The 14,462-nt window shown below is 36.2% G+C and overlaps 3 protein-coding genes across 3 annotated transcripts; 2 read left to right on the forward strand and 1 right to left on the reverse strand.

The window, feature by feature from the left end:
- Window positions 1,302-3,412, forward strand: LOC109709498. Its single transcript, XM_020231757.1, has 3 exons — window positions 1,302-1,815; window positions 2,035-2,394; window positions 2,725-3,412. Exons 1-3 carry the CDS (start codon window positions 1,456-1,458, stop codon window positions 3,238-3,240), a joined length of 1,236 nt encoding a protein of 411 aa, XP_020087346.1. The 5' UTR covers window positions 1,302-1,455; the 3' UTR covers window positions 3,241-3,412.
- On the forward strand, window positions 6,339-9,659 carry LOC109709493 (zinc finger protein 346-like). The gene is made up of 3 exons (XM_020231753.1): window positions 6,339-6,503; window positions 8,208-8,387; window positions 8,765-9,659. The coding sequence occupies exons 1-3, from the start codon at window positions 6,459-6,461 to the stop codon at window positions 9,272-9,274; spliced, it is 735 nt and encodes a 244-aa protein (XP_020087342.1). The 5' UTR covers window positions 6,339-6,458; the 3' UTR covers window positions 9,275-9,659.
- On the reverse strand, window positions 11,312-12,060 carry LOC109708545 (histone H4). The gene has a single exon (XM_020230336.1). The coding sequence runs from the start codon at window positions 11,850-11,852 to the stop codon at window positions 11,541-11,543; it is 312 nt and encodes a 103-aa protein (XP_020085925.1). The 5' UTR covers window positions 11,853-12,060; the 3' UTR covers window positions 11,312-11,540.

The raw sequence follows: 14,462 nt of genomic DNA on the forward strand, positions 1-14,462 counted from the left end.
GGCATAGCTTCTACTGCCGAATTCTTTATAAGCATTGTATTCGGAAGTGCAGCATTTGCCGAATTTAATAATTTAGTTGCTGATGAAGTCGGTAACGACACATATCAAATTGCCGTCTTTTACGTAGCGGTTGCCCACTGTATGGAAAGCCACCACCTGGTAAATTTTAATTTTTTTAAAAAAATTAAACTACTCTTTTTTAAAAAATTGATGATTAGTTCGGCCAGGGAGTTATCAACTCTAAATTATTAATTAGGGTATGAATTAGAACCATATTAAAAAATTAGGACACCAAAATTTCCTTTCAAACTAGTGTCTTAATACAATACATGAAGAGAATCAATTTTAAACCAATTAAAGATCAGTATGGTTTGTTTAGTTTTCTAAAAAAATAATTTTCTGACTAATTTTTTTTTCATTTGTTTGGTTTTTTTTTAAAAAAAAAGTAATTTTTCTATTTTTTTTTCCAAATTTTATAAAAAATATAGCATTTTTTCTTTTCTAAATTTTTTATCCAAAATATAAAGGGTAAACTTCAAATACCCCTCATAATTTCACACTTTCTCACTTTAGTACCTTATGATTTAAAGTGTATTAATTTAGTATTATGTGGTTTCCCACTTTCTCACTTTAGTACTATGTGGTTTAAAGTGCATCAAGTTAGTACCATGTGGTTTTATTTTTCTCTTTTTATTATTTATTTCACTAATTTTTTTCGTTAAATCGGTAACAAAGTTAAAACTAAAAGGTACTAAAGTGAATATTCGATAAGCCTAGTAGGGTATCTGAAGTTTTTTTTATATATAATTTAACGAAATATTAACAGAGGAAAAAAAAATCAGTGACAAAGTTAAAACTAAAGAGTACTAAAGTAAATATTCGATAAACTTAGATAGAATATTTGAAGTTTTTTGTATATAATTTAATAAAATATAAACAGAGGAGCCAACGAAAAAAGAAAAATAAAATCACATGGTACTAAATTAATGCACTTTAAACCACATGGTAATAAAATGAGAAAATGCGAAACCGCAAGATACTAAATTAATACACTTTAAATCACAGAATATTAAAGTGAAAACATACGAAATCATAGCAGTGGTACTTAAAATTTTTTCTTAAAAAAAATGAAAAAAAATTACAAAAATCGCTTTTTAAAATAGCACATGGTGGATCATCTTGGTCAAAATCAAGGCACGTAAAATTAGCCCTCGATACGCCTACATCCAAGGAGAGAGAGAGAGAGAGAGAGAGAGATAGAGAGAGACAGAGTCATTTCGAGTTCGCACCACCCAAATTCCCTCATTCTGAGAGAGAGAGAGAGAGAGAGAGAGAGAGAGAGAGAACTCGGTCGCGCCGCGTGCGTGCATGGCAGGGACGAGGGGGAGGTGGTGGTGGTACGTAGGTCCCAATCCCTCCTCCTCTCGCCATTAATCTCATCTCATATCATATCACATGAGGAAGCTATGTCCCAACTTCGACCGCGAGGACGGCCTCGACACCGTCCTCGAGGTCCCCATCCCCGACGAGATGTTCGCCGCCGCCGCAGCCTCCGGCGGGGGCGGCGGCTGCGGCGGCGAACGCGGCGCGCGGTCGCTGCAGAATCTGAGGGCGTGGCTCAAGGCGCAGGCGTTCGACAGGGCCTCCGTTGCCGACGGCGGCTGCGGCGGTGGCGGTGGCGGAGGCAACGGCGTCCAGATCTCGGGCCGCACCGCCGAGCTGCAGCTGCTCCTTAACGTCGTCGGCTCGCCGCTCATTCCCTGCCCCGTCCCCCACGACCGCGCCTTCAGCCGCTCCATCCGCGACTGCTCCATCGTACGTCGACTAATTCTTACTCTTTCTATTCAGTATTCACACACAAACAATATATATATATATATATATATATATATATATATAGAGAGAGAGNTAAAAAAAATTGATACTTTTAACCGATCACTGCATATTTTTGAAAATATAGTAATACTATACAATTTATAAAATCAATTATTACAACTATTTTTTTAATATTTTGTTTTGGATCATGCATGAAAGCAAGCATCGACGGCGAAGTACATAATCCAGCAGTACATCGCGGCGACGGGGGGCCAGGCGGCGCTGCAGGCGGCGACCAGCATGTACGCCGTGGGGAAGGTGCGGATGTGCGCGTCGGAGTTCCACGTTGGCGACGAGAACTCGCCGCAGCAGCCGGCCGCCGCCGGCAAGCTGGGCGGCGGCGAGATCGGCGGCTACGTGCTGTGGCAGAAGAGCCCCGAGCTGTGGTACTTCGAGCTCATCATGGCCGGATACAAGATGAGCGCCGGCTGCGACGGCAAGCTCGCCTGGCGCCAATCCGCCTTGGAGCAATCGCACGCCTCCCGCGGCCCTCCCCGCCCCCTCCGTCGCTCCCTCCAGGTGTGTGTATATATAGAGTTCGGCTGAGATACTATCGATAGCACGAAATATTTGGTGCTATCTAATTTTGTACCGTTAGATTTATCTATTTTATTATTTTCATCCGTTCGACTATACTATTCAACTAACCACCCACTCAACCCTAAGAAATTCATATCTTTCTAATCGCACATCTTTTAATCTAATGACAAAAAACTTAATAGCACTAATTTATTGGTGCTATTAATAATATTTCGATCTAGTTTTATATATATATATATATATATATATAATGAAGAATAATAATTGTTTCATATAATTTAACATGATATTCTCATGGATCTGGGGCAGGGGTTGGACCCGCGTTCGACGGCGAACCTCTTCTCGGACGCGGTGTGCATCGGGGAGCGGATCACGAGCGGGGAGGAGTGCTTCATCCTGAAGCTGGAGGCAAACCCGGCGACGCTGAAGGCGCGGAGCGCGGCGGCCTTCGACATCATACACCACACGATATGGGGGTACTTCAGCCAGCGCACGGGGCTGCTGATCCAGCTGGAGGACTCGCACCTCCTGCGCATGAAATCGGGGCACCGCCGGCGCGGCGAGAGCATCTTCTGGGAGACGTCGATGGAGTCGACGATCCAGGACTACCGCTACGTGGGCGGCGTCAACATCGCGCACGCCGGGCGCACGAACATCACGCTGTTCCGGTACGGCGAGGGGTCCGTCAACCACAAGCGCAAGATGGAGGAGACGTGGACGATCGAGGAGGTCGACTTCGACGTCTGGGGGCTGACTGCCGACTACTTCCTGCCGCCGGCAGACCTCAAGAAGGAGCAGGATGGCAATGCCGACGATCAGCAGTAGCACCTGCAGGCCTGCAGCAGCAATCTAGGGACCTGTTTTGTTTAACCGGTAGAGCTTATGTTATTGTATGATTTTTTTTTTCTTTTCTTTTTTCTGTTCTTTGAGATTGATTAATTCTTTTGAGTGGAATTGAGAGGGAAAGTTAAAAGAGTTTTGAAGAGAATGAATTACATGCATGATGTTTTGGTTCTGTGCGTAGAGAAAATGAATTGGGGAAAAAAAAAATGGAGCTTTTGTAGCTGGATTAATTGCTATACGTACGTACACTATCATTGGAAAACTATTTTTAATTTCTAAAAATGAAACGTATGAAAATTATTTATTTAGTAAAAAAAAAGTAGTTTTTTGAATTAGTGAATCTATATTTACAATTGTTGGCTTAAGAGGAGCATCAACATATTATCTTGGGGCGGAGACTAGATTAAGCCGAGTTACTGTCAAATCTTGCGGACGCTATGATTTTGTTTACTTTAAATAAATTTGTTGCTTTCTATTTAACAATTTGAATTTTTAGAATTAGTGAGCAGTACCAAAGATTAACAAATGATATCAAAACTAGATAACTTGAGCTTTTAAAATTAATGGTTAATATCAACGATAAAAAAAAATATACATGTAAACTCATAAATGTATTTTATTGTATTTTAATGTAAACGGATAACTTATTTTATTGAGAGAAAAAAAAACCTTCTCTTTCTACTACTGCTTTATTCATTTTTTTTCAAAAACTAAACTTAGTTAAAAATATAAAATAATTAAATTTTATAATTTAAAATTTTGAATATCAATCATTAAATATTTTGTCACTTACGATGGAGACAGAACGATGAAAAATAAATGGAAGCTCCGAGTGATATAAAAGAAAAGAAAGTGTGGGTGTTAACTTAATCTACAAACGAATTACGGCAAATATGGAATTATATTGAATATCCATAGCATTTTATGAGTGGGAGAATAATCTAAAAACCCACTTTAAAATTATCTTCCAAAGTTTAAAAATGTCATAAATAATTTGATCAATATAATTCCCTGGCAACATATCCCCTAGATAATTTTATGCAATTTTTGTGTGATAGTTTAAAATATTGTCCCAAACTTTTTAAAAAAGTTAATTATTTGTTATTCTAAATATTTGGATTTTATTTTGCACAAATTTTAGCAAATAGCAAATTATATAGAACATTCTATAATTTTTTTTAGCTAAATGTTCATTAAATCTGGTTTGAATTAAGTTAGAATATTTTAAAGAAGTACGGTGGTTTTACTATTTTCATATCGTTTTGTTATAGTAGCATCTCTCAATTGACAATGGACAAACAGAGTTAAATATCATCTACATTTTGTGGACTCTTTAAGAATCAAATTTTATAATTATTTCGACTCTATTTATTAATTATTAAGCAGTCTCAAATATATTTTATTCATGCCGTTGAAATTTGTTAATTCAAAGACTATTTAAATAATAGATAAATAATATTAAAAAATTATAAAATTAATTTTATTAAAGTACATGCTATGTGATCTATTTAATAAATAGTCATTGAATATGACAAAAAAAAAAAAAAAGTGTACTTCCAAATTATTCTCACTCAGTAATTCTGGTAAAATATACATAATTTATTTAAACTATAAATTAATTTGTTTTGACTATTCAATCTCTTAAAATTATAATTTTACTATCCAGCTTTACAATTTGTTTGATTCGAGTTAGCCAACAGCAATTGACTTTAAATTTAAATATTATCAAAGTATCTTTGATTGACTCGATCAAATAAATAAAAATTTAAATATAAATTAATTTTTTAAAAAAGTTTTGTAGTAGGCTCTAAATAGCCAGAGTTTAGATAAATTTTGTATGAGGCCTTTTTTTGCATTAGCCTCCTGGTAAATTTTTTATTTTAAATTAGCTGTCAAAATTTAATTGCAAAAAATGACCCTAGGTCTGCCACGCAGGCGCCCGTCAGCGTCACGCGGGCAAAACCGTGTGTTAAGTTGAACACGGTGAACCATTCACGTGTTCAATACGGGTGAAAGATTTCTCGTGTTTAGTACGTTTTTTGTATATTAAAATACGATAGATAGTAGGGATGTCAATAGGATGAATATCCGATATTATCGAATCCAAACCCGAATAAATTATATATATATACATAATTTATTTTATTTATATTATAAATATTATAAATATTTAATAATTTTTATTTCTTAAATTCTTCATTCAACGATATAGATTTTTTTAAAATCCGCTGGGTTTCAGTTTCGGTTTTCGAGTTTTTGGTCGGTATGGATATAGGTTTTGAATTTTTAAAATCGTCAGGTTCGGCATCCCGGTTTGAATTTTATTGATTTCGGGTTTGCGGTTAGGATTTTTGAAAAGAGAGAAAGGAATACAAATTCTTATTCTTTTTTCAATATACAAAAAATACGTACTAAACGCGGTGAACCATTCATCGTATTTAGACATGGTAAATGATTCACCGTGTTTAACTTAACACGTCCCCAGTCCATCCCAGTTGGCATTGACGTGACGCCGCGTGGCGTCTAGGGTCATTTTTGCAAATTAAATTTTTGACAGGATTATTTTTAAATAATAATTTGTCGGGGGCTAAATGCAAAAAAAGTCCTTTTGTAGGGTTATTACCCAAATTTTGGGCAGATAAAAAAAAAAAAGATTTAAAGACACAATTGTTTTTTTTTTTTTGAGAGATAGTAGCCAGCTATCGCTTTATTTATTTAATTTAGATAATAACTTAGCTGTAATTGAAATCAACTAGGATTCGAACTTGGGTCTTAAGTACACCGCAATTCTTTGACACTTGCTCTAGGATAGAATAAACTCTCTCTCTCTCTCTTTCCAAGTCGTAGCTGCAGTCGATGTTGTGAGATGGTATTTTCGACCCGCACGCGACCACCCACCTCGGCCTCCGTGCGCCGCCGCCGTCGTATGCCGCCGCTCCTTTCTCCTACCTCTCTAACCCAACCCTAACCTAATCGCTAACCCTAAACCTAATTTTTCATCGACCTCCTACAACGCTTCGATCCCCCCTCCGACGCCGTGCGGACCACTACGCCGGCCGGCCGCGCCGCCGGCCGCCGCCGCCGCGGCCTACGATGGGCTCTACCGCCTCTTACCCGTTGCGGCGGCGGCGGCGGCGCCCCCGGCGGGTCCGGCGGTGGCGCCGGCGACGGGGGTGGGACTCGCTTCGTTCTACGGGGCCATGGGAGGGAACTCGGCTGGGGCGCACGGTGCGGTCGGTTCAAATGTGAGTGACCTCCTTCCACAATTCTTGGATTCGAAGCTTAATTTCTGGGAGTTTTTTTTTTTTTTAGTATTTAGGAAAAATTTACCAATTTTTCTCTCTCCAAGATTTGTAGGGTAGATGCAAAAATACTACTAATTTTCTGATCAATCCCGGTGCTTAGGTTTCAATTATGTATTAAACATTAATAGAATCAATTATCTCATATGCAAGATGATCCCCATCATGTGCAAACAACAAACCTATTTAATCTTCATCAAATGGTTAAATTATGATTTAATTGTTGTGGCCTTGTGTCAAATTTGATTCCTACTCACAAACTACAGAACTAAATTATGTTTTCTGATGCTAATGGCGTAAACTCTTTATGTTTAAGAATAAAAAGTTGGATTTTTTTAGTTTGCTTTGAGCAGTGTTCAAATGGGTCTGATATTACAGAGTGTCTGCTTTTTCTGTCAAAACTGGCTCAATTTTATGTAGTGCTGAACTTAATTGAACTAAATCAATTAATTGTAGGATTTACTGCCATGGAATGGAAACCGTGTCATTTCCATCTTGCGGTAATCTGGGGATAGTTTCTTGGTCTTCAGTCAATTTGTGCCGTTTGTCTAAGCTCAGCGACAAGAAATTACGCTTTACTATTGCGTAACAAATATTGTATGAGTATACAAACTGTCTTTCTAAATACAGTCTCATCAAGAAGAGAGGTTTCGACGGTGGAGAGTTTGTTTAGTAGGTTACCCACTTATAGATGACAACGTGTAACATGTCAAGTTCCTTTGTCAACTTCCTCTCTAAACATTCTCATTTACGCATTTACAAAAGTTTTTGTTCTCATTTTCATGGACCTTGAAGTTTAGGAAGCTAATGAACCAGTGGATTGTTTCAATTGTCGTACTCTTTATGGTGCTGCTGTAATGATCAGCCTGTAGGAGTCAATTCCACTGACGCTAGTTCTTCTCTTTCACTTGCTACTATTTTCTTGAGCAATTCCTTGATTATTTCTGGAAGAGCATATAAACAAATAATTCTTCCACTTTTGTTTTTTTTTTTGGTCTAGATTTGTTAAAATAAAAGAAAGGAAGGAAGTTTTGCAAATTGTCTTACTCAGGCATTAATCCTGTGATATTTTTCCAATCATTACGAATGATTTGATGCTTCCTCTAAATATTTATATCACTTTAGACCGACTTAATACGCAACTCTCAAATCACTCTTCTGTAACTCTTCCTTCCTTATGGTTGGGATGACAATATATCTAGGCTTGGCTAATGGTGTGAAGATGTATGTTTTTATGAATTAATTTCATGATGCAACTTAAAGTTGGAGTGCTTATATTTACTTTTTTCAATTTGTATTTTCTGTAATATGGCATCACTTTTCACTAATGCATGTCTTGTAGCAATCCTGTGGCTATCATATGCACGATAGGTTCTTGGGTTGGGTATACATATGTTCTCTGCAAAGGTGTATAAGAGATTCCTTTATATTAGCCCATATAATATAATACACATATAACACTGCTGTATTTCCTTGTTTCTTCTGTACTTAGTTCATGCATTCGGATGCTCGAAATTGCTCCAGATTGAATAGTGACGTTTACCTCCTTAAATTCACAGCATGACCATTAAATTTAAGTGGGGAAAAATATTTTGTTCAAGTTGCTAACATGAGCAATGATCTATTATTATCTCTTTCTGTTGTTAGAGGAGGAAAAAAATCAAGCCCGGTAAGGCAACAGTTGCAGATTTGGAGCTAAAGAAGCAGAAGGTTATCCAAGGAGGTGCTGCAGTTACTTCTGTTAAAGTTTGTACCGTATGTAACGTCGTCTGCAATAGTGAGACAGTTTTTGCTTCGCATGTTGCTGGGGCAAAGCATGTTTTGAAGGTATAACAGATACTTCAATTACCTACTCTAAAGTGTGACTCGTATTTACATGTCCTCTATAGAATTTGCTAGAAATGCATTCAGAATTTGAGGATTTTATAATTGGGATTGAGTTTCACTTTCTCTAGAACATTTGTAGGGTTTTCTTTAAACACTTCTTCTCTATAACCAATTACATAATGCTAAAAATTACCAATGTTTTCATTTTGTGGTGCCCCATATCCAGTTTAAAATATGCCCCTCTTTTTTTGCTAAATTATCCTTTAAAATGAAATACGTGTTGAATTTTCACAATAATACAAGGACATTTGGGTATCATTTTTCTCACTACTAGTAGATTATCTTATCATCAAGTTCATTATCTTTCGTTTTCGCAGGTCCTAGGGAAACCTTCAGTAGGCGCGGCCCCGACAGTCCATAACCTTTTAAAACCCACTTATGTCGTTAAAAAGGTGAAAAATCCAGTAGCTAAAAGCTTAAAGAAGAAATTGAAGGATATTACCCAGGTTCTTCAGCCGATCTATTGTGATGTTTGTAAGCTTTATTGTAACAGCCAAGAAGTTTATAATAGCCACAAAATGGGGAAAAAGCACAAGAAAAACGTAGAGAAACTAAACCAATTGATGGCGCCTAAGCCCTCAAATGCTGACACATCTGCCGCCAATAAAGGAAATGAGGCGAACGATGAGGCGAAGAGAAAAGCTAAGGAGGAGGATTTGGAAGCCAAGAAAAGGAAGATTCTGGTAGGAGGGGCTGCTACTGATTTGGTCAAGGTCTGCACTCTTTGCAATGTTGTTTGTAATAGCCAAGGCGTGTTTGACTTCCATATCGCGGGAAAGAAGCACGCTGCGATGTTAAAGAAGCAACAGCAGAGAACGACTAGCTGAATAAGTCAGGTGTGGATGGTAATGTGAGTTGCTTCGTGGCTCTGGATTTTTTTTTTTTTTTAACTGTTTCCGGTTTAATTATTCGCGTGCCAGGCTTAAACAATTACGCTTTTATTCAGCATTGGATTATAGAATTTCCCTTTGTCGTGTCGGAAGATGCATAATTTATTTAATTTTACGTCAGGGGATTGTTAAAATTTAGCGGTGCTTGTCTAAAATTTCTGAGTTTTAAAACCGTTTGTCTTTTAGGTTTTCAGTGTAATATTCGCCGCTTAATCGACTGAAATTAGCTCATCCGTAACGCGTCTTTGGGAAACTATTTTCACATCTTTCCTGATTCCTGTGAACAAGTGATTCTTTGAGGCATCAGCTGTTACCTTTTTCAGTGCAATCCTGGTACATTGTATGTGTACCTTTAATCAAATATATATTGGGCCTATGCATAATGTTTATTGCATTTCCTTTCCGTTTTATCGATAAATTATTGTCCGCTTGCTGTTTGCTTTGGCTTCTGGAACAATTTCTCTGCTTTCAAAATCAACTAGATGTTCACCCAATGAAAAGTTCGATGCTTATGTTATGGTAGGAAGATCAAATGAGTTTCTGAGTTTTGAAATGGAAGATTCAGTTTGAAGCTTATGGTTGAGTTGAGTGGGTTCTTGTACTTCACCGAAATAGAATGTTTTGCCTTTCTGGGTTAGGAGGAATTCTACACTGTCACACTTGCACCACGTCATCAATAACAANCAAATTAGTCTTATTTTTTATACAATAAAAAATCTAAAATTCTAAAATATTTTCAATTTTAACATTATCGCAATTTAAAAGAGTGTTTGAAGATTTTTTTTTTTGTTTTTTATCAACGTGCATCTGTCTCACTTTAATCCACTGTGTATCTGTTTGTTCCTTCCAATTTCACGCTTGAAAGTGTTGAATGACAACATAAGAAAAATACTTCCACAAATTCATCAAATAATGTGTACAATTAGCAAATCTACAGTTTGTTGACCGCCTATTCCCCTCCTCCCTCCTGCATCATCCTTCTTCCAGTTTGTTATCCTTTAAGCCATGTCCCTTCATGACGATTTTTCTACTTTTCCTCTGCAAACGTAATGGTAGCCTGTCAATGATTGAATATACTGACAAGCTTTCATGGAGAAGAGTGAGTGCTGAATTATACTTCCATATGCTTCTTGCGGTTTAGACACAAGACTGCCTTCCTTCCAAGGGGGTGGGAGGTTGTCCTGATGGGAGAGAAGACTACACGCCAACGTCGCTCATTTGAGCGTTGGAGATTGGACTGGTACCGGCCGAGGAATGCACTGTTAGAAAGATTGTTGCACCATAAGTTTTCGCGTTGCTGCTTTGCGTTACACTATTATCTCTGTTACGGGCCGCGCAGTTCTTGACTTTTAGCTTTAAAAATTTTAGATAGCAAACAACGGAACTGGCGAATAACGGGACGGATGTGATCCGAGTTCTGAAAAAAATGAGGTTACATAAAACGGAAGAGATACATTTAATGTTCGACATGTCCGTACGTTAAGATATACGTATCTCAAAAATACGTGAAAGACGTTAATATACGAGAAGCATTTTGATTAGTTTACTGAAAATTCGATCCGAATCTACAAAACTAAAAAAATGGCCCATATTTACAAAAGCGCAAAACTAATAAATCTTTTATACAAATTGGTCTTATTTTTTATTCAATAAAAAATCTCTAGTAAATTTTTTATACAAATTGGTCTTATTTTTTATGCAATAAAAAATCTAAAATTCTAAAATATTTTCAATTTTAACATTACCGTAATTTAAAAGAGTGTTTGAAATTTTTTATTTTTATTTTTTATCAACGTGCATTTGTCTCACTTTAATTCACTGTGTATCTGTTTGTTTCTTCCAATTTCACGCTTGAAGCTATTGAATGACAACATAAGAAGAGTCATTCCACAAATTCATCAAACAACATGTTTGATTACCAAATCCACAGCATTTAACTCGTCGAAAGTTATAATTAAGAAAAATTAAACAAATAAACAACAATACAAGTTCAAAATTAACAATAGAGCAATAAAAGAAGCACCTTTACGAATAAATCCCCCAATTTTTTAAAATTTCCACCTTTTAGGGTTTCAACGATCCCAAAAGCCTCTACATCCGAACCCCTCACAACAACAACGACAACAACAACCACAAAGAGGAAAAAACCAAACACAAACGGAAACCCTAACCCTAGGGAACCAAAACCGAAACCCTAGCTCGATCACCCGCCGAAGCCATAGAGGGTGCGGCCCTGGCGCTTGAGGGCGTAGACGACGTCCATGGCGGTGACGGTCTTGCGGCGGGCGTGCTCGGTGTAGGTGACGGCGTCGCGGATGACGTTCTCGAGGAAGATCTTGAGCACGCCGCGCGTCTCCTCGTAGATGAGCCCGCTGATGCGCTTCACGCCGCCGCGCCGCGCCAGGCGCCGGATCGCGGGCTTCGTGATCCCCTGGATGTTGTCGCGGAGAACCTTCCGGTGCCGCTTCGCCCCGCCCTTCCCCAACCCCTTCCCCCCCTTCCCCCGCCCCGACATCGCCCTCGCCCAAACCCTAGAAAAGTAGAAACCTAGAAAGTAGAAGCGCGTCGGAGAGTGGAATTTGTGGATTTCGCGACGAGGTCTTATTAGGGTTTGGGGAATCAATCGGGGATTTATAGAGAGAGTGAGAGGAGGGACTAGGGCCTTTTTTTTTATTTATTGGAACTGGGGATTTGGGGGGAATTGGGCGAATCGGAGAGGGAAGAGGAAAATGGTGTGGTGGATTCGTTGATTGGTGGGTTTTGAGCCGTTGGATTTGTAAACTTATTGACGGTTGTGATTGGATGAGCTCTGTTGGGCCGGATCGATGACGTGGTCGGTTTTACACCTGCAGGTAGCTGCGTTAGCTTTTGGACTATTTTGTTTGTGTGTGTGTGTGTGTGTGTGNAGGAGGAATTCTACACTGTCACACTTGCACCACGTCATCAATAACAAACCAATCACATTCCTTCTTTTCAAACAAAAGTACAATAAAAATACTTTTTTACAATCATGATGGGACATATATTCTTAAAAGAATTAATTTGATTGGTTTGTTACGCCACGTCACTAATATACCTGTTGCATTCTAGAATTTTTTCTGGGTTAGGCCTTTTGGAACTATCATCATACAAACTTTGAATGATGCATTGAAGAGTAAGATAAATAAATATATTCCTTGTGGTGTCATCATCAACATTGGCTGTTGTTTGTTGAATAACAAAATGCAATGTGCTTCTGCTAGAATGAATATACAATGTACATTGTTTACCAATTCCACATTCAGATAAAAAAACAAAGTCAAATAGAAAATAATTATTGTATTCTAACTCAAATTTAAATAGTTATTGCCGACACTAATTATACCGTTCTATAAAATTTTAGTTTAAATAGTGAATCAAATTTAATTTTGAATATCAAATTTGAATTAATAGTTAACAAATTTTAATTAAGTAGATCAAATTAAATTTTAAAATTTAAATTAAATGTGAATTAATTTTATACTTCTAGTTTGGGATGTGTGTGAAGAATGTTCGATAATAGATATCCTAAATATTTGTAGATAGAATTAATTGAGATAATCTTAAATATTCACAGTAAAAAAGAAAAGATATTGGGTTTGAAAAATAACACCTTGCTGGTCGGGATTGATTACTTCTATGCCATCCCAACCCAACCAAAATCCATTGCACCCTATTGTTTGGTTCGGGTATAAATAAGAACTGTCTATTTTAGGATAAATATAAGTTCAGATATAAGTAAGAAAACTAAACCAATTTTATGTTTGGATGAAAATTTAATTATTCATGAGAATAAAAAAAATAGTGTTTAGATAGATAAGATATAATAAGAAATATAGTGGAGATTTATAAGTAAAAAATAATGATATTACCCTCTCATTATATTTGAATTTAAATTTTTAAATTTTAAATTTATATTTTTAATTTAAAATTTTAACTTTTAAATTTCAAAATTTTAAATTAAAATTTAAAATTTAANTATAAAATTTAATATTTAAATATAATTAATATTTATTAATATATTACAATTAATAATTTTATAATAAAAATAATATATTATAATATATAATATATTATATTTATATAATTTAGTTTTAATTCAATTTATAATTTTAATAAGGTTTAAAATTAAACATTAGAATAAAACTATTCCACTAAAATGGTGGAATAGTAAATCTCAAGCTATTTCGGAATAGCCGGAAATTGCAAGGTTTGAGCAGGATAAAATATCTTGGTCAAAAATCATTCCGTTTGGATTTTTGTTTGCATTTCCGGTTGAATAGTAAATCTCAAGTTTCATTATTTCTTATATTTGTTTTAGTGTAAATAAAAAATATAGTGTACCTTACGTTACGTTATACCTCTCGACTTCCCCCAAAGTTCCAAACTCGACTTTCATCCCACTCAACCTTTTCTAAAAAAATTATTAAATAGTAAAACTTAAATTCTACTTTTTTTTATAATGGATTAAAATTACATTATTTATAAAAATTAGGATTATTTTTAAATAATAATAAAAAATTAATTATTTAATAGGTTAAATTTTATAGCGGTAAGTTTACCACTATATTTAGGAGATAACGGGATCTACTTACTTACATCAAAACAAACAATAAAATTCAAAAAACTAATTTCACCAACACCAAGTTATATCAAAACAAATAGAAAAATTAATTGAATTTAACTTTCAAACTGTACGAGTTACGTCAAAACAAACAACAAAAAAATAATCACACTTCAAAAAAACTCAATACTATAACCGAGTGGGAACCACTCAACCCTAGGGGGACCACTCAACTCTAACCGACTAATATCATCCTGACCCTACAATTTTTCATCCAAGGATTAAAAACTTGATAGCAAAAAGAGCGTTTTACTATTAATAGTATTTCAGTCTAATTCTATATATAGTATTTAATTCTTGGATGAAAAATTGTAGGGTCAGAATGATATTAGTCGGTTAGAGTTGAGTGGTCCCCATAGGGTTGAGTGGTGCCCACTAGGTTATAGTATTTAATTCAATGGTTAGAAATAATAAAAAGAGTTGATCCAAAGGCTAAAAAATTGGTAGCAACAATAAAATTTTGCTACTAATAGTAGCCCAGTC

Source organism: Ananas comosus, linkage group 4 (assembly GCF_001540865.1).
Source record: "Ananas comosus cultivar F153 linkage group 4, ASM154086v1, whole genome shotgun sequence".
In the NCBI taxonomy this organism is placed as follows: domain Eukaryota; kingdom Viridiplantae; phylum Streptophyta; class Magnoliopsida; order Poales; family Bromeliaceae; genus Ananas; species Ananas comosus.

Bases quoted from the DNA above. Each gene is read 5' to 3' on its own strand.
- LOC109709493 (XM_020231753.1), top strand. From the start codon at position 6,459: ATGGGAGGGAACTCGGCTGGGGCGCACGGTGCGGTCGGTTCAAAT. The intron at 6,504-8,207 runs GTGAGTGACCTC...TTCTGTTGTTAG, and splicing joins ACGGTGCGGTCGGTTCAAAT to AGGAGGAAAAAAATCAAGCC. The intron at 8,388-8,764 runs GTATAACAGATA...TCGTTTTCGCAG, and splicing joins GGGCAAAGCATGTTTTGAAG to GTCCTAGGGAAACCTTCAGT.
- LOC109709498 (XM_020231757.1), top strand. From the start codon at position 1,456: ATGAGGAAGCTATGTCCCAACTTCGACCGCGAGGACGGCCTCGACACC. The intron at 1,816-2,034 runs GTACGTCGACTA...CATGCATGAAAG, and splicing joins CCATCCGCGACTGCTCCATC to CAAGCATCGACGGCGAAGTA. The intron at 2,395-2,724 runs GTGTGTGTATAT...GATCTGGGGCAG, and splicing joins CCCTCCGTCGCTCCCTCCAG to GGGTTGGACCCGCGTTCGAC.
- LOC109708545 (XM_020230336.1), bottom strand. From the start codon at position 11,852: ATGTCGGGGCGGGGGAAGGGGGGGAAGGGGTTGGGGAAGGGCGGGGCG.